Raw genomic sequence first — 20,369 nt, 5'->3', positions numbered from 1 at the left:
CCTGGACCTGGGGGCTCCCACGTCCGCGCCTGCGCAGCTGGGGGGTGCTGCCCTCAGAGAAACCCTCACTTGACCCCAGAGCTCACCACAGCTGACCTCACTACACCGAAGCCGGCCTCTCCTCCCCTTCACGGATCTCAACTTTTATATGAATTTACAATGTATTGGCACAGATGAAGTCGCGTTTCAAGACATGTGTTAGGGGCCTTTGATTAAAATTGCAAAACGACAGACTTCTGGCGACCATGCTGTGGGGTGCCTCGGAAGTGTGAATCACCAAAGATTCCTACGGAAATTAGGTTTATTTTCAAAGTTAGCATCGCAGCCATGGTTGAAAAATGAAGAAAGGTTATACCTAAAAGACAAGGCGTGGCCAGACAGGCCCTCGGTGACCTACACTTTCACCTCTTCTACCCTGTCAGTCGAGAGTACTCTTTTTGAGGCATTGTTGGTCTCTTTCTTCAAGAAGCTAACTCCTTTAAGATTCGGCTTAGGTAATACTTTCCTCTTGGCACCCTGTTACGGGAGCCCCAAGGTAGTGTGATCTCCTTGCTGGCTTCCTCAGTACCTGGAAAGTTTCTGGACAGCCGGAATGTGGCATATTGGTGTATATGAAAAATCAGCTTCCAAGTACTTACCTGAATTTCAAGCACGAATATGGTTTAGCAGGCTACTTGCCACTGAGGTTATTCCGTCAGGATTGACAACTGTTATTGAACATCTTTTTAGTAAGCGAACCCTTTCTCTTTCGAGACCTGTTTATCTCCTTGTTTGCTGTCCAGAGAGTGCAAAAAATACTTTCCATTTTCTATGCAGACCGAGACAATCTTTATTTTTATCTTGGCTCCGGTTCCTCAGTCCCCAGCACAGTCAGTCCTCAGTGAGCACCTAATACCAAATGGATGGTTGCAGATTTCTCCCACTAAAGCAACAAAGCATCATAAATACCCCTTAGGGCTAGGTGAGTGCAAGGTGACCATACACTGCTACTTGGTGCATCTGAGACCACGATGAGCGGTGTTCCAGGTCTTTCAGCTTTCTGTCTCTCCCTTTTTTTTCTACTTTGTTTCTGAATCTTCCTCTCAGTACTTCTCTTTTTGTCCTCTTTAGCCCGTTTTTCTAAGCTTTTACTCTCATTCTGTTGAGGTCTTCTGGGTAGGCACCTGGGGACGGAGTAGTGAATAGTAGGACTATTTAGCTTAAGCTTCGTATTCACGAAGATTCAAATTAGACTGTTATGTTATTTCTTTTTCTTTTTCTTTTTTCTTTCGTTCGTTCTTTCTTTCTTTTTTTTTTTTTTTTTGAGACAGAGTCTCACCCTGTCACCCAGGCTGGAGTGCAATGGCGTGATCTCAGCTCACTGCAACCTCTGCCCCCGGGGTTCAAGCGATTCTCCTGCCTCAGCCTCCTGAGTAGCTGGGATTACAGGCGGGCGCCACCACATCCAGCTAATTTTTTTTGTATCTTTATTAGAGACGGGGTTTCATCATGTTGGCCAGGTGGTTGGCCTTGAAGTCCTGACCTCATGATCTGCCCTCCTTGGCCACTCAAAGTGCTGGGATTATAGGTGTAAGCCACCGTGCCCAACTCTTAATGTTATTTCAAAATGAGATATGCCTTGACAGATTAGAGATATGTTCACATGCAGCTTTATTAATGAACTTTAAAGATCTAAAACATACCATAACTTAGTAAACCAATATTGGCATCTCTTCTTCTTTTTGTTTATTGAAGGCCTTAGAAATTGGAATTGGCCAGGCCCTTTCTCAGCTTCTGTGCTAAACTTTCTGTTGCTTCTGTCTGCCTCTCCTGCTTCTTGTTCAAGCCCACCAGTGGAAGGCGTGGTGGTTACTTTTCCTCAGGAAACCTTCAGTGTTAGAGTAACTCCTTGAACTTTAAGAAGGTTCCGTCGTCCTTGGCCCTGTGGCACTCAGTTTTAAAGATGGAGACCACTGAGGGTGAGCGGAACCACATCTGGTCACTTATCAGAACTCATTCGGACAATCTCTCTGAGCAGAACAAAACAGAAGTGAGCCACCACTGCTCACCTTCAGTCACAACCCAGCACTGCTTCTGCCAGTCAGCCAAGCTCAGGGGCCTACCTTCCTGAGAAGGAACTGGCCGTGACTGGCAGAGCCAGTGAGATCTGATTGGGTGACAAGATAATTGTGATTTTTTTTTTAAAATCTTCCCCAGACAAGAGTGTTTAAACAACAGCATCTCATTGAAGGCACAACTGTTCAAAATCTGAGAAGAATGTTCAGATGACTATATCACACTGATTACAACACTGGTCATTTTCTGATTTGTTCCTCAAATCTGAGGAAAGAGCCAGATGCTCTGGGAACAACGTGTTCCAGGTCTACTCTACTAGGGCTATTTGGAAAATAATCCCTGTAATATAAAATGATTCTGTCTATCTGGGGTAGTATTATTGAACTATATCTGTGGTGGTGTAATTATGGCTAAGTTACTTACATAATTTGTCATTGTTTTACTTTCTTTCTGTGGCTTTGAACACATGTGCCAGACTGTGACACTTGGGATTTAGGAATGCTCAGAAGGCCAGAAAGGAAAGTATATTTAGGCAACCTTATATTAGCTATATTAGGCAACTACATATAGCTATATTAGGCAACTCATTGGCTAACTATACTATTTTTTGTTTTTCTCAGTGGGAATACAAAGTTTTGGTCAGCTTATTGGCAAGATGAGACTTTGTAACTCATTCCTGACCAATATTTATCTCCTTTTCTAAAAAGATATTGTTTAATACCAAATTCAAAACCTGACTTTTGCTTATAAACTCAAATAAGTGTTTTGTTTTCACTAATGAATTCAATAATCATTTTAGAAAAATTTAAAAATAACTATATTTAAATTGTGCAATAGATTGGTTCGATAGGCTCAGTAAATTAATCTCAAAATAATTAATTTGAAGCCTTTTAAACTTTTCATTTTAAAACATATTTTGATTTACAAATTGCAAAGTACAAAGAGTTCTTTATACACTTCACCCAGTTTCCCCTAATGTTAACATCTTCTATAACCATCATATATTTGTCAAAACAAAAAAATAAGTATTGGTGTATTACTACTGACTAAACTAAAGAATTTTTCAAGCTTCATCAGTTGTCCACTAATGTCTTTTTTACTGCCCCAGGATCTCATCCAGGAAACCACATTTAATGTAATGAGTGTCATAGGTGATCAGCAACTGTCTGGGGCCAGTGGTGCAGGCAGTAAGAAGAATTTACCAAGATAGTTGTAGGTAAAGAAAGGCAGATTTATTTGAGAAAGTAGGAAAATGTATTACAAGGGTGCAACAGGCAGGTCAGCGAAAGAGGAGCTGACTGCAAAGAGACAAAAGCTTGCTAGGAATTTTATAGGATGGTGCTTGTGCTCTGCGCTTGAAGAAGACTTTGTGTAGTAATAATAATGCTGAAGTTGCAGTGAGCTAACTTGAGTTTTTCTATCAGCCAAGAATCTGATGATAGCTGGGCACAGGAAGATTGTGGGTGATTACGCATGAGGGCTATGTGTCCTGGACCATGAAGAAAGGCAGACTTATAGCTTATCTATCTGCTTTCTCGTTTTGCTTTCCCCTGGTCCTGCCAGCCTGAATCCTTTTCCCGAATTAGGACTCTACCTTTCTTCACACCCCGACAGAGCAACAATGACTAATCTTTGGCATGTGGTTGAATGTCTCATCTTCCAACTGCTTCTTGCTGACCAGGGCTGTAGAGTTGGCCCTCCCTAGGATTGTTAGTCGGTCAGGAGGTTATGTGGGCCTAAATCCCGGAATTAAGACCTAAATTGGGCAGGGTTGCTATGAGACTATGGGGGAACAGCATTTGTAGCCTAAAATTTTGTTCTGCTGCATTCAAAGGAAAGTTATGGAGTTCTCTTAGTAGATAGATTTGCTGTAGTACTATTTTGGTTTGAAATTGTTGTATCCTAGAAAACACAAAACCAGATGTAGTGTTAACAATACATGATGCAAATAAACAAACTAATATGAGCTTTATTATAGGCAGAAGAAGTTGAGCAACCCATGGCCAAATTTAACTGGAGAACCTTTGAAATAGTTGTGCTAAAAAGGAATCTTGAGGAACTCTTTTTTGAAGGCCCTTTAATATTTTTATGCTGTTATCTTTTCCAAACTTTCTTCTACCTGACCTGAGTTATTGATGTAAAAGCAACAAGGTTTATTTGACGGCATGCAGGTGCCTCCTGCTTCAGCAGGAAGCACGTCCAACATGAGTTGGTTCTGCAAAACATCCCCTGCCAATGAGTTTAGGGCCTGCCGTTGCGCTTCAATGGCTGTGACTGTAGCTTCCCAAGATTGCTGGACTAGGATGGTGAGATTATGAATACTGCACTTAAGCATGGGTATATCTGCAAACCAAAATATTGCACAGGCTACAGAATGTCCTAGGTCATTTTTCTCTATGGCAGGATTATTATTGGCGAGGATGCCACGTGATGGGAGACTAAGTACTGCTTCTGATGTCCTTTGGAGGGACCAACATAAGAAGGATTTTAACTTTTGAACTTGGTCAGAGGTTATAAAGTCTGAGGAGTTATATATATGCACTCCAGATATTGCTGCAACTATAGTGCTTCTTCACTTAATAGGCAAGGCTAGAAATACGTTAGATCTGTATACAAAGAAGAACCCAGTTCCTTTTCATGAAACTCCTGAAGAGGAACCTCATAACCAGGCATAGGTGTGATTAGTTTAGATTCCAGTATGATTTGCATAAATAGAGGGATCCCATGGTCCCCCAGGATTAAATGTGGATGGGCGGTGACCCAGAAAGTAGTTATCCATGCATAAGGGGTAAAAGTTAGACTTGTAGTGTTATGTGAATGTGGGGCCGGACAGATATGATTTTTGAATATTAATGAGATAAGAGAAAATTGAGGAAAAGATGTAGATGTATTAGTGAAGTTGAGAAGTCATCCAGTTTTGACTGCTATTTCTATATATTCCATCTTGGTTGCTGAACTATTTATAGGCATAAAGGAATTGTTATAAATCTTTCTGGCATGAACTTTGTTGTTTCCTCATCACAGAGAAAAACTGGAGGTGCACAGTGAACTTGTTAAGAGTCATTATATGGCTTCCATTCTGGTTTGTTTGGTTATAGCTGAGAGTGTAATTGCAATGGGCTTGTGTGTTAAAGCCCCTGGGAAAGGGCCAGATTCCTTGGAATTTCTAGCCTTACAGGCCATCTCTGGTGACCTTCCTATTTGCTCGGTCACTGTGGATGATTGGCATGAGGGATCAGTTGGCCTAGGTTTACCTCATAAACCTGTATTTTTGGTGTGTGTGTACCTGGTGTAGTTGAATCCAAAGCATTGGGCTTCTGTGTTAGCAATTTCTTCTATAGATAGTGGGACTGCTAGGAGAGTAATGTCATTCTCGAGTCACTGCCACCGTGAGCATATCCAGCGGTTAGTGCTGTGTGTTGTGTCAGCAACCTGAGATATTACTGGTTAGACTGGGTGCTTGGTGCAGCCATGGAAGCACTAGTTAGCCATAATAGACAGAGTAAACGCAGCAGGATATTTAAGGAAAATGACAATATACAGTAAACTCAGGGAGACAGGAAAGAAGAAAGACTGTAAAGAGTATGAAAAAAACCAAACACTTAGTGCCTCAGCATATCAATGTTGTGATATGGGGGTAAATAACATTACTAGGACAAAGATGAAGAAATATCCCCTGGGCAGTAGTTTTGGAGGTCCCCCCTGCAAATAGTAATAGTGTACTATCTCCCTTATAAAAGCATTAATATCAAGAGGGTGAAGCTGCTCAAGAGAGGCAGTTGGATAGTTACTGAGAGCTTGCAGTAGAATTGAATAAAAAGAGTCAGCTTTAAGAATAACGTTTAAGGGCCGGGCATGGTGACTCACACCTGTAATCCCAGCACTTTGGGAGGCCAAGGTGGGCAGATAACCTGAGGTCAGGAGTTCGAAACCAGCCTGGTCAAAATGGTGAAACCCTGTCTCTACTAAAAAAACTGCAAAAATTAGCTGAGCGTAGTGACACACACCTGTAGTCCCAGCTACTTGGGAGGCTGAGGCAGGAGAATCACCTGAACCCGGGAGGCGGAGGTTGCAGTGAGCCAAGACTGGGCCACTGTACTCCAGCCTGGGTGACAGAGTGAGTCTCTGTCTCAAAAAAAAAAAAAAAAAAAGAAAAGAAAAAAAAAGAATAAGGTTTAAAGGAGGTGCTGGATTTATTTCCATCAACTTTAAGGGAGATTTAAAAATTCTAGGTTGTTTGGTTTAACAAAACCTCTTTTACCTTTTTTTTTTAAATTTAAATGAGTTTCCAATGTTTACCTTCTAGTTAGACCGTAAATAATGAGTATCATCTCAGCAGTAGCAGCTGAGTAACAGCAGGTTTAAAGCAGGCAGAAAAAAAGAGAGGAAGATAGAGAGCTTTAGAAGACTCTACTTAACTCTATAGTGCAGGTTAACCATTTGAGCTATGAATTTTTTTGTTGTAGTTTGCCCATCAGTTTAAATGTGCACAAAATTATAATAGTGAAAGAGATCCGATCTAGCCCACCTGCCCCTCTTGCCTTTAGCTTGTAAGCTGCCTTAATCATTCCGGGGCTTTTGGGCTGAGTTAATTTTAGAAGACATCTAGGTTATAGTTTAATGATAATAGCCCTTCCCCCAAACTCGAACACCTTTTTAAAGCTAATGAATGACCATCAGGCCAGGGGGTGGAGAGGAGCCTGATTTCTGCTAAGGCGTATACACAGACTGCCAGCCATTCCTGTAGATAACACCACTATTGTAGGTTTGCCTTTTGAGGTATCTTTTCAGGTTTTTTGAAGTCTGACACCCATGGCTCTACCTGGACCCACCAAACCCACTCCTGTGACTTCACCCAAAAGCGATTCAGTGTGCAGGAGGACAGCTTCCACTCCCTGTGATTTCATCTCTACCCCAACCAATCAGCAGCAACCCCAGCCACCCCACCCCTCCCCTAAACTGCCTTTGAAAAACCCCTAAACTACGATCTTTGGACAAGGTTGATTTAAATACTAACTCCATCTCCCACGTGGCATGGCTGGCCTCATGTCTATTAAACTTTTTCTGTACTGTAATGCTGTACTCTTTCTTTGTACAGCAGGCAGGAAAAACTCCTCGGGTAGTTACACATCCAACCCAAAACTCAGGACTCAAACCCCTGTATGGCTGGCTCTCCTTCTACCAGATGGGCCTGAGGCTCGGATGTTCCTTTTATACAAGGAATGAATCTCTGGGTTGGCCACTCCTGTATTCCCTCACTGGGAATACATTTTCAGGTGTATCTGCTGTACAGGGCCATTCTAAGGGTATGCTCAAGTTAGTCCTCTCAGGGGCGTTTACCCTACACTTTGACAAGAGGTTTTACTTTCCTAAGTTTCCATTTTCTCATCCCCATTTTGCAGACGGGAAACGAGAGTTGTAGTGGGATTTAAATTGTATAATCATAAGAGATCATTTAGAAGAGCGTCTGGTACAGACTAAGAACTGAGGAAATGTTACCCATTCTTGCCACTGTGTTCCAGAAACAGTGGAGTGGATGCATCAACCTTCTGATCGGGCGGGTAAGAAGCAGCAAAGACTTAGTGCTAGAGCAAAAGTCATTTAAGGAAATCAGACTTTGGCTACAGCGAATTAGAGTTGTAAGGAAGAATGTTCCATTGATAAAATGAAAGAACTATGAAATAAGAATATAATTCTTGAAAGCAAATTAAATGCAGTTTTTCCTTACTGAAAGCTATGTGGGGCAGAGGTCTTGCTAATCCTCCCTGTGTGGGTCTACTTTTAATCTATTTGTGTCATCACCATTTCAAGCTTAGCTCACATTTAAGCAATGAATAAACAGGGAAAACCCTCTAATTTGTAGAGGTTAATTTTATTTTTATTTTTATATTTTTGAGCCCGAGTCTCACTCTGTCACCCAGGCTGGAGTCCCAGTCTCAGCTCACTGCAAGCTCCGCCTCCCAGGTTCAAGCGATTCTCGCGCCTCAACCTCAAAAGTAGCTGGGATTACAGGCACCTGCCACCATGCCCAGCTAATTTTTATATTTTTAGTAGAGACAGGGTTTCACCATGTTGACCAAGCTAGTCTCAAACTCCTGGCCTCAAGTGATCCACCCGCCTCATCCTCCCAAAGTGCTGGGATTACAGGCATGAGCCACCGTGCTGGCTGAGGTTATTTTTATAATAATCATTACAAGTACTGTAATTAAGTTATTTAAAAAAGGCTTATTGTATAATAACTATTTTATAATAACATAACTTGGACTTTGAATAGTGTTTTGCCTTTTTCAGAGAACTTTCAGGGTCATTTTTTTATGTGATCTTTGAGTTAAAGGATGGTGTAGGAATTGTCATCCACATTTTGCTAATGCAGAAACTGAAGTTCAGAGGGAAGAAAGTGTATTAGGAAAGGCTTCATAGGGGAAGTGACACAGCATTGTAGCTTGAGAGATGTGTAGGTGATTCCTCAAGTAGATGGGGGCTGAGGGGTTTTCAGCAGAGATGCTGCAGGGGGTAGGGCAGGTAGGGCATGGTGCTAGAGGAGGGGGAGTTCTATAGTGGGACCAAATACTTTGATATATCCGATGCTTTGGGTAAGGGGAGCAGTGTAGAGTCAGGGCTTTGTGCATCAGGCTAGGAGTTTGGACTTTATTCTCTGCCAGGGAAGTGCTTTCAGGCAAAGGAGAGTAATATGATTAGATTTCAGTTTAGGAAGATTACTATGTCAGTAGTGTAGAAGCTGAACTGGAAAGATGTTTAGGTGGTAGGTTCAAGCTGGCTGATATTTTCTAATCCTATTGATCGTGAGGTCTCAGTTCCCAGGTATGGTGACAATGAGCAAGTGTAGACAGCCAGGTTGGCACTAGCTGCATAAACTGCTTGTGACAAAAGCACAGCATTTAGACACAGAAACCACTGGCTGCTGTCCTAGATTTGTCAGATCTACAAATTTTTCTGGAGCATTTACTGTTTAATTTGCTTTGGCTTACCTCATCTGTGTAATGAGGGTATTTGTATGGCACCAGCTTTGCATATGTTAACATTGATGAAATACTTCAAATAAAACAAATCAGAACTTGGGAATGAAGATAGATATGAATATGCTACAGGCTGGTCCCAAAATCATAGCTAAGGGTGGAAGGCTTAGCAGGTTGCCTATGCTATATAAGCAGGGTTGATAAGAGGTTTTAAGATCCAGTTTTGAGCAGTCTGTATCATAAATAATTATTCAAAGGACTTCCATGTTTTATTGTCTTCCTGAAAAGCAGTGTACCCACAAAGATTTATACAGAGTTTTCAAGTTTAGCATTGTGTTATAGCCAGCACTGTCTCTTGAAATCAGGTGGGAAGCAAAACAAAATGTCCACTAGTTCTGAATGAATGGTTTATTTATCCTATTTGCAATTGCACAGAGAACTGACTTCCTACAAAGGAGAAAACTGTTGACAGATCTTCTGAGACAATAAACTGGGTGAACGAGGGGCTTTGTTTTAAGCCTGCTAGACAGAATTTCTCCAGGATCTGAACTTCCCGTATCTAGGGTGGGAAGCCCAGAGAAATGTACAGTAGCCCTTCCCTCCTAATTCGAACCCTGCAGAATTTGTGTCAGAACCACCAAGATCAGATTCTGAGTGACATCAGAGCATTTATTAGGAGAGAACAGATTACTGAAGGTGACCACTTTCAATATTAGCTAGTCACATACCCAGGACGTCTATAATCTTATCAACAACAGAAATCAGTCTTCTAACATGACGCAAAGAGGGGAAAGAAAGAAATGCCTGAGTGGAGGCTGGCCAGGAAAATTCCAATGCTGATGAACTGAAGGCAATGGAAGTTTGTATATCATTTCTCTAGCAGGCATAGGAAGGTACTTTGCACAGTAGGTGGGTTTCTAGAAAGTTAACTATTTTTATTTATTTATTTTTGAGTCTTGCTCTGTTGCCCAGGCTGGAGTGCACTGGCACAATCTCAGCTCACTGCAACCTCTGCCTTCCAGGTTCAAGCGATTCTCTTGCCTCAGCCTCCCAAGTAGCTGGAACTACAGGCATGCGCCACTGCACCCAGCTAATTTTTGTATTTTCAGTAGAGATGGGGTTTCGCCATGTTGGCCAGGCCAGTCTTGAACTCCTGACCTCAGGTGATCCATCCACCTCAGCCTCCCAAAGTGCTGGTAGAGACTTAACTATAACTGTAATTTTTTCAAATGGAATTTTCTTTTAAATATACTTTAGGACTTGGTCACTTAAAGGAATGTTTTGGAGAATCTGCTTGTGAACATTCTTTTTTTTTTTCCTGAGGGTCTCACTCTGTTGCCCAGACTGGAGTGCAGTGGCACGATCTTGGCTCACTGCAACCCCCACCTCCCAGGTTCAAGCGATTTTCCTGCCTCAGCTTCCTGAGTAGCTGGGATTACAGGTGCGTGCCACCATGCCTGGCTGATTTTTGTATTTTTAGTAGAGATGGGGTTTCACTATGTTGGTCAGGCTGATCTCGAATTCCTGACCTCAGGTGATCCATCCACCTCAGCCTCCCAAAGTGGTGGGATTACAGGCGTGAGCCCCCACACCTGGCCTGCTTGTGAACATTGTTTATATTTCATGGGCTTGTATTTTTTTATACTTTCCACCCATTCGAATTTTTTAAAGTGATAAACATTTGCCATTGTCTTACAAGCTCAATAAATTGGTCTTTGCTTTCTGAAGCAATTTATTATCGTTGCTATTTTCCTTGAGGGAAAAGCAAGGTTTCTGTGTTTGTATTTAAACCCCTCTGCTTTCTTATTTTTCTTTTTTCTTTTTTTTTTTTTTTTGAGACGGAGTCTCACTCTGGAGTGGTGCAGTGGCGCGATCTCGGCTCACTGCAAGTTCCGCCTCCCGGGTTCACACCATTCTCCTGCCTCAGCCCCCCGAGTAGCTGGGATTACAGGTGCCTGCCACCATGCCTGGCTAATTTTTTTTTTTTTTTTTTGTATTTTTAGTAGAGACAGGGTTTCACCATGTTAGCCAAGATGGTCTCGATCTCCTGACCTCGTGATCCACCCACCTCAGCCTCCCAAAGTGCTGGGATTACACGTGTGAGCCACCGCGCCCGACCTCTTATTTTTCTTTGTTGATTTTTTCCTCTCCTAGTATGACCAGTGGTGAGAAGCCTGAGTTTATTGACTTTGACTAGGAATTTACTGACTGATTTTGTAATCGAGGTAGATGACCACCTTTTTGATGAGGCCTGAGAGAATAAGAAAAGTCTCAATCATCCCCCCACCCACCTACGGAAATATATATACCCTATGCCACTGTCACGCTGACCCTGAACTGCCATCATAATACATTATCTTAGGCTAACGGCTTCATGTTCTAAAATACAAATACCCTGGAGAATTATTGGATTAAATGGTTTATTACAGCATAATGCTTTAATGAGAAATTATCTGAATATTTTTCTCCTGGCCGTAAAAAAAAAAAAAAAAAAAAAAGGGAGTTTTAATGGGAGTATACCAAGAAGGAGATGGTCTTGGAATCTGGGCACCATCCCAGGAAGACAGACTTAACTAAAGGGAAAAGTTCTAGGCTGCCGAGGAGCTGTAAAAGGGATACTGAATGCCTGGGAAGTATGATGGAGAAGCTGCTCAGTATTGAAGAAAAGGAAAATGCAAAGTACAGCTAAAGCAAACTTGGATTTATGATACAAGTTAGCTTAGGGAAGACTGAACTCTTAACATCTTTAATTTCATTGTTTGCCAATCATTTGAGAAGAAAAACCTGAACATTTCATACATTCCTTCTAGTATTTATTGATCACTCATATGTACTGGACACTTTGTTAAGTACTGATCATACAAAGTAGAACAAGATATTCTTGTCCTTAAAGAGTTTATATTTTAAAGGGAGAGATAGGGCTGGATGCAGTGGCTCATGCCTGTAATCCCAACACTTTGGAAGACCAAGGCAGGTGGATTGCTTGAGCTCTGTGGTTTGAGACCAGCCTGGGCAACATGGTGAAACCCCATCTCTACAAAAAATACAAAAATCAGCTGGGCATGGTGGCCTGAGCTTGTAGTCCCAGCTATTCGGGAGGCTGAGGTGGGAGGATGGCTTGAGCCCAGGAGGCGGAGGTTGCAGTGAGCCAAGATCACACCACTGCACTCCAGCCTGGGTGACAGACCCAGGCCCTGTCTCAACAAAATACAATAAATAAAGGGAAAGATAGGACAAAAACTATATATATTTTCAAGTTGTGATAAGTGCAGTGAAGAACACAAAACATGTACTTTTTGTATTTTTTTTTGTTTTCTGCTTTACAATTAGATTGCCCTGCGAAATCTATGGCAAAACAGAGATAAATTGGTAAGGGCTGCAGTCTTCACAATCTACATAAAAACTATGATTGACTCAGGTCCTATATAAGGAAATTTCTGGGGATAATCCTATGACACTCTCAGTACTCTTTGAAATTCTGTAGAGCGAAGAGCTTGTGGATTCTGGCAGGAAGAGCAATCAAGGTGAAGGTGAAGATGTTGAGCTGGAATCTGGACAACTATGTCTGCAAAACCCAGTTGGACTTATAGATTGTTCCAAGAAACTATGATCCTACCTTACATCCTTTTGAGGTCCTGCAAGAATATGTAAGAGTTTTAAATGCTACCAAACTGGAAGGAGTATTTGCAAAACCATTCCTTGCTTGGCTGGATGGTCACCGAGATGGAGTCAGTTGCTTGGCAAAGCATCCAAAGAGCCTGGCTACTGTCCCTTCTGGGGTATGTGATGGAGAGGTTAGAATTTGGAACCTGACTCAACTGAAATGTATCCGTATAATACAAGCACATGAAGGCTTTGTATGAGGAATATGTACTCGCTTTTGTGGGACTTCTTTTCACTGTTGGTGATGACAAAACTGTGAAGCAGTGGAAAATAGATAGGCCAGGCTATAGAGAGGGGGAAGAGCCATTACATACAATATTAGGAAAGACAGTGGGATTGACAGGAAAGACAGGAGGAAGAGCCATTACATACAATATTAGGAAAGATACTGGGATTGATCATCACTGGAAAGAAGCTGTTTTTGCCACATGTGGACAGCAACTAGACATTTGGGGTAAACAAAGAACTAATCCTATATGTTCAATGACCTGGAGATTTGACAGTATAAGTAGTGGTAAATTTAATGCAATTAAGACACTTATCTTGGAAAGTTGCACGTCTAACAGGAATATAGTACTATATGATATGAAGCAAGCTACTCCTCTGAAAAAGGTTATCTTAGATATGAGAACAAATACAATCTGTTGGAACCCTACGGAAGCTTTCGTTTTTATGGCAGCAAATGATTATAACGTATTTACTTTTGATATGTGTGCACTGGACACTCCTGTAATGGTCCATATGGATCATGTATCTGCAGTGCTTGATGTGGATTACTCTCCCACTGGGAAAGAGTTTGTGTTTGCTAGTTTCGATAAATCTATTTGAATCTTTCCTGTAGACAAAAGTCAAAGCAGGGAGGTATATCACACAAAGTGAAAGCAACGTGTTATCTGTGTAAAATGGACTTCTGACAGCAAGTATATTATGTATGGATCTGATGAAATGAACATTCACCTATGGAAAGCTAATGCTTCTGAAAAATTGGGTGTGCTTACATCACAAGAAAAAGCAGCCAAGTATTATAACCAGAAACTGAAGGAGAAATTTCAGCATCATCCTCATATACAACCAACAGCTCATCATTGACATCTACCAAATTCTGTCTACAGCCCAATTCAGGAACAGTGCATCATGAAGGAAGCTTGTTGACGAAAGGAAGTGAATCACATTAAACACAGCAAGCCTGGATCTGTGCCAATTGTGTCAGAGAAGAAGAAACACATAGTGGCAGTTGTAAAATAGTTGGTATTCCTAACAATCCTGATGTATAATTACTTGTTACTTTTGATTTGAGAACTCTACAAATAAAAGTGCTGGGACTAGATTAATTGTAAACATTTCAGTTATATATGTAGAGCTTTATCGTTGCTCCTTTTAGCTATCCTGATAAATGATTCTTAAAGGTGGCCTAATTGATAAGACTGTCTAACTGTTTTATCCTTAATCTGTGTTCTTCTTTCATTGAAGGATACAGTACTTACAGTACTTGCAACTAACTCATTTTTTCTGTTTTTTTTTTTTGTTGTTGTTGTTGTTTTTTTTTTTTTTGAGACAGAGTCTCGCTGTGTCACTCAAGCTGGAGTGCAGTGGTGCAATCTTGGCTCACTGCAACCTCTGTCTCTCAGATTCAAGCAATTCTCCTGCCTCAGCCTCCCGAGTAGCTGGGACTACAGGTGCGTGCCACCATGCCCAGCTAATTTTTGTGTTTTTAGTAGAGACAGGGTTTCACCATGTTGGTCAGGCTGGTCTTGAACTCCTGACCTTGTGATCCTCCTGCCTCGACCTCCCAAAGTGCTAGGATTACAGGTGTGAGCCACCACACCCAGTCATTTTTTCCTGTCTTTTTTTTTTTTTGAGATGGAGTCTTGTTCTTGTTGCCCAGGCTGGAGTGCAATGGTGTGATCTTGACTCACTGCAACCTCCACCTCCCGGGTTCAAGCGATTCTCCTGCCTTAGCCTCTTGAGTAGCTGGGATTACAGGTGCCCGACACCATGCCCAGCTAATTTTTTTTTTGTATTTTTAGTAGAGACAGGGTTTCATTATGTTGGACAGGCTGGTCTCGAACTCCTGACCTCGTGATCTGCCCACTTTGGTCTCCCAAAGTGCTGGAATTACAGTCATGAGCCACCATGCCTGGCCTTTTTTCCTTTACAGATATACTTACTTTCTCTCTGATCTATTGTCATAGACACTTTACATTTGAATTGACATTTAAGACCAAACATTTCTTCTAATACCTTTAATATTACTTTGAAAATGATTGCAATGATGTTTCTTCCTATGATTCCACATAACATTTAGAAGAATTATGTCAACTTTTCATAACTGAATTTATTTCTATTGCTTTATTTTTATTTGGCTTTTTGACCCTTTCAAAACAATCAGCCTGCATTTATATAACTTTTATAAATAATATTATAATTTGGGTCAAGTTAAGATAATAAAACTTCCTTTCAGTATTCAAAAAAAAAAAAAAAAAGAAATTCTGTAGACTCAGTGTTCTAAACACTGAGGGGCTCCTCAGAGCCAATTCTAATAATTAAAGAGGTGAGATTAACTGCTGCCTGTGTGGTTCGATGTTAAACCCTACCTTCTGTTTGCTATGACCACCTCCTATACAATGCCCACCCTCCTGTTACATATCCCGAAATTCCAGGCTTGAGAATTCTAACAGACTGGCCTAAAAAGAAGAAAACAGGGAAATGTGATTAGTCATGAAGCAGCTAGTGACAAGGAGAGAGGAATGAGGAATATGCCCAGAGCTGTGGAAAAAAATGAACAAGAAAACTGACTGAAGATACTCTACGTAGGAGAGTGAATTCACACCATTTCAACATCAGTAACTTAGGTAATGAGAAGAGGAAGAGTGGTCAACAGAATTCCTTTTCAGTTTAATAGTGTAGGGGCTGCGTGCAGTGGCTCATTCCTGTAATCCCAGCACTTTGGGAGGATTGCTGGAGCCCAGGAATTCAAGACCATCCTGGGGAACATGGCAAGACCTTCTCTCTACTAAAAATACAAAAAAAAAAAAAAAAAAAATTAGCTGGGCATGGTGGTGCACGCCTGTAGTCCCAGCTACTTGGGAGGCTGAGGTGGGAGGATTGCTTGAGCCTGGGAAGTCAAGACTGCAGTGAGCTGTGATTGCATCACAGCCTGAGTAACCAAGAAAGACCCTGTCTCAAAAAAAAAAAAAAAAAAAAAAAAAAGAGCATAGCATGGGGATCCCATGCACGAAACTCCAAAGTAAGCCTTTGAGGACTTGTTGCTCAGCGTTAAGGAGGTACTATAAATAGGTACTATGCATGCAGAGTCCTAAACACTTTCTTAGCTAAGCATGTGATTACTAAAGCCATTAGAAGTAAGAAGACAGGGAGATAACTTAATGTTATTTTTATGTTAAAAGGTTAATTGTACTGTCATTAATAGAATACCAAGGAACTATGTAAAATATGTTTATGCCTTGTTCTCATGTATCTACTAGTGAAAGAGGCAAGATAATTAATTAGAGCAATCAAATAAAACTATCTCCTCAGGTCTTTTAGTGGCACACATTTTTGTCTGCCTAGCATTCCTTGTGGGAAACATGCTCCTCCTCCAACACTCCAAAGTATTTCTGGTCATGTGGTTTGGGCCAGGGATAAGTATGTGATGTAGGCTCAGGCAATCAGTATATTTTATTCCTCTCATCACAGTGACTGGCTCATGAAAGAGTATGTAGTATATGATGGACCATTTGAAAGTCTCTGGGTGTTTTACCAGAGACTTTTCAGAAAAATGTCCCTTTTTTGGATCATAGGCTCTAAAATCTCTAGAGGTCTGGAGCAGCCAGGACCCATCCATCTTGCTGCTACATGGAAGGGGTTAACTTGAAGATGAAGCAAAGTAGACGCAAAGAATGCTAGGAAGAATAGGGAACGGGGGAAGAAAGAGTCCAAACAGACATTTTGTCCATGCTAAGAGATCCTTGTGTGAATGAAATTCAGTAGAAGGATAGATTCCTATTAGCCTATTAACAAGGGGACAGTTGGTGGGGCGGAGGGGGTATGACTCACTGTAGAACCACTTGTCCTTGTCAGGAGGGGCTAAGCTCCCCCAGGAAATTTACAGTGGTAGGGGAATGATGATAACAAATAACCAGTCTGGGACTTACTTGAAGTTATTTGCCTTTCGGTAACTTCAAGACTGCTGAATATGCACCCACTTTCCTGGAAGCCTTCTTGTGCCCTCTGCTGCCTTAATGTCAACTTGAGTTACCTGATTCACCTAAGATCCTGTCAAAGTCCAACATAATGGTTTTGTTGTCTTACTCAAGCGTCAGACTTTAAGATGTTTGGAGGCAGGGCCTGTATCTCCCACTTCTGCATTTTCATGTTTTGCACAGCCCCAGAACCCAGTAAGCATTTCAGTGATGCTTGAATGAGTGAATCTGATAAGGCATATAGAAACAGAAGCCCCGAAATATTAGCCTGAAAAATTCATGGCTTTGCATTAAAGTACTGCCTCTCCAAGCATCCTCTTGAAAAATACAAATACCCAGAGGAAACATAACATGTTTAACTGATGACCAACAATTCTCATTTTTGGCAGTTATCAGAATGGTGGTGTCAGAGGTGTTAAACAAAACAACTTCATCTTGAATAGGAGGTAGGTAAAATAAGGCTGAAACCTACTGGGCTGCATTCCTGGATAGTTAAGGCATTCTAAGTCACAGGACAAGATAGAAGATCAGTGCAAAATACAAGTCATAAAGACCTTGCTGATAAAACGGGTTACAGGAAAGAAGCCAGCAAAAACCCACCAAAACCAAGATGGTGACAAGAGTGACCTCTGGTTATCCTCACTACTACACTCTCACCAGCACCATGACAGTTTACAAATGCCATGGCAATGTCAGGAAGTTACCCAAGGAGGTCTGAAAATGGGGAGGCATGAATAATCCACCCCTTGTTTGGCATATCATCAAGAAATAACCATAAAAAGGGGCAACCAGCAGCTCTCGGGGCTGCTCTGTCTATGGAGTAGCCATTCTTTCATTCCTTTACTTTCTTAATAAACTCGCTTTCACTTTATTGTATGGATTCACCCTGAATTCTTTCTTGTGTGAGAGTCAAGAACCCTCTCTTGGGGTCTGGATTGGGATTCCTTTGCTGTAACAAAGGGAACTATAAAAATTGGATTTTAGGCCAGGTGCAGTGGCTCACACCTGTATTCCCAGCACTTTGGGAGGCTGAGATGGGCGGATCACCTGAGGTCAGGAGTTTGAGACCAGCCTGCCCAACATGGTGAAACTCCGTCTCTACAAAAAAAAAATTACAAAAATTCACCAGATGTGGTGGTGCATGCCTGTAATCCTAGCTACTCGGGAGGCTGAGGCAGGAGAATCGCTTGAACCCGGGAAGTGGAGGTTGCAGTGAGCCAAGATTGCACCACTGCACCCCAGCCTGGGTGACAGAGTGAGACTTCGTCTCAAAACACAAACAAAAACAAAATTGGATTTTAAAGAACACTGTTTGTATGAAAGAAAGGCCATAGATATGTGTAACTAATTTGAAAAATAGTTTGCCATTATTTCCTAAAGCTGAACATTCATCTATGTATGACCCAAAAATTTCACTCCTAGGGATGGGACCAAAGGAAACTGCTATGGTTCAATTGTGTTCCCCAGATGTCAGGTTCTGGAAACTGAATCTCCAATGCAAGAGTGTTGATAGGTGGGACTTTTAAGAGGTGAGGGAGTAATGCTGTTGTTGTGGGACTGGGTTAGTTATCTCAGGGGTGGGTTCCTGAGGGATGAGTTTGGCCCCCTTCTTTTGTGTGAGCACTTTCTCTTGCCATGTGATGCCTTCCACCATGTTGTGATGCAGGAGATTCATCCCCTTGATCTGGGACTTTCTAACCTCCAGAACTGTGAGCCAAATAAATCTCTGTTCCTTATAAACTACCCAGTGTGTGATATTGTGTTATAGCTGCATAAAAAGGACCAAGATAGAAACTTTTACACATGTAAAACAGGAGATGTGTACAAGAATGTTCATAGCTGCCCTGTTTTTGATGCAGAAACTTGGAAACAACTGAAATGCCTGTTAACAGGAGAGTAGATGAATAAATTGCAGTGTATTTACACAACTATTGTAGGACCATAAAAACAAACAAACCACACTGATTCACAACAATGTGGAAAACTCCTAGCAATAACATGAAGTGAAGAAAATAAATGCCCCAAATTTATATGATATGACATATAGTCATACACCACATAATGGCATTGCAGTCAATGATGGACTCTATATATGACAGTGGTCTCATAAGATTATAATGGAGCTGAAAAATTCCTATCACCTAGTGATGTCCTGAGGAATTGACTAACAAGAAGTTTTCGGAAATGGAACAGGAATGCGTGGCTGAAGAAGAGGCAAGAGAAAAGGAAATTGCAGGAGAGGAAAAAGAAGAATCCCCAAGAAAATTCATGAAGGGTTTAGCAGAACGTTTGCAAACCTCAACAAGCTCCTTAAAATGTTTAAATCATAGACCCCAACACTGAAGTTTTCATTAATAGAGAGGAATGTTCATAGTGCAGTATCTGCTTATAAGCAAATCTTTGAAAAAAAAAAAAAAAAAAGAAAAAAGAAACAAACCAAGAATACCACCATGCACGTATTTCTGAAGAGTGACCCTCCTCAAGAAGAACCACAGGCAGGACCTTCAGGAGGAATTCCGGAAGAAGGCACTGTTATCATAGGAGATGACAGCTCTGTGCATGTTATTGCCCCTGAAGACCTTCCACTGGGACAAGTTGAGGAGGTGGAAGACAGTGACATTGATCAGGACGCTGTGTAGGCCTAGGCTAAAGTGCATGTTTTAATGTTAGTTTTTAACAAAGAAGTTTAAGAAGTAGAAAATGAAAATTTAAAAATGGAAAATTTGAAAAAAAGCTGATAGAATAAGGATATAAAGAAAGAAAATACAATGTGTTCCTGTTTTAAGCTAAGTGTTATTTCGAGAGTTTGAAAGTTTAAAAAAGTTTATAAAGTTAAAAAGTTACAGTAAGCTAATTTATTATTGAAGAAGGAAAATATTTTTAAAATAAATTTCCCATCGCCTAAGTGTCCAGGGTTTATAATCTCTGCAGTACTCTATAGTAATGTCCTAGGTCTTCACATTTACTCAGCACTCACTCACCCACTCATCCAGAACAACTACCAGTCCTGCAAGCTCTACCTATGGTAACTGCCCTGTATAGGTATACAATATATGAATCTTTAATACTGTCTGTTACTTTACCATGTTTAGATACCCACATACTTAGCATCATGTTATAGTTGCCTACAATATTCAGTGCGGTGACATGCTGTGCAGGTTTGTAGCCTAGGAACAATGTGTTATGCCGTTGCTAGCGTGAGCCTAGGTGTGTAGCATTCTACACCATCTAGGTTTGTGTAAGTGCTCTCTGTGATGTTCACACAATGACGAAATCACCTAATGATGCATTTTTTAGAATGTATTCCTGTCGTTAAACGATGCACAATCTATTTTTCTAGAGTTACAATTAATATAAAAATAAGCTTTATAGAAATACATATAGGTGCAATAAAACTATATTTCAAAAAACTAAGGAATTCTCTGGATGATGGTGACCCTGTGTATGTGTGTGTGTGGTGGGGGGTGAGGGG

The 20,369-nt window shown here is 41.1% G+C and overlaps 1 protein-coding gene and 1 pseudogene across 1 annotated transcript in view; one reads left to right on the top strand and one right to left on the bottom strand.

The window, feature by feature from the left end:
* The window catches only part of SYPL1 (synaptophysin-like 1), a 23,121-nt gene extending 22,792 nt beyond the window's left edge, over positions 1 to 329 (bottom strand). The window contains exon 1 of the mRNA XM_011986392.1: positions 235 to 329. Within this exon, the coding sequence (XP_011841782.1) occupies positions 235 to 329 (95 nt within the window). The remainder of the gene's footprint in view (positions 1 to 234) is intronic.
* Positions 330 to 11,670: 11,341 nt separating this feature from the next.
* Positions 11,671 to 13,940, top strand: LOC105544113 (annotated as a pseudogene).
* Positions 13,941 to 20,369: the final 6,429 nt, after the last annotated feature.

Source organism: Mandrillus leucophaeus, unplaced genomic scaffold (assembly GCF_000951045.1).
Source record: "Mandrillus leucophaeus isolate KB7577 unplaced genomic scaffold, Mleu.le_1.0 Scaffold298, whole genome shotgun sequence".
In the NCBI taxonomy this organism is placed as follows: domain Eukaryota; kingdom Metazoa; phylum Chordata; class Mammalia; order Primates; family Cercopithecidae; genus Mandrillus; species Mandrillus leucophaeus.
This window is presented reverse-complemented; position numbering and strand designations above follow the sequence as displayed.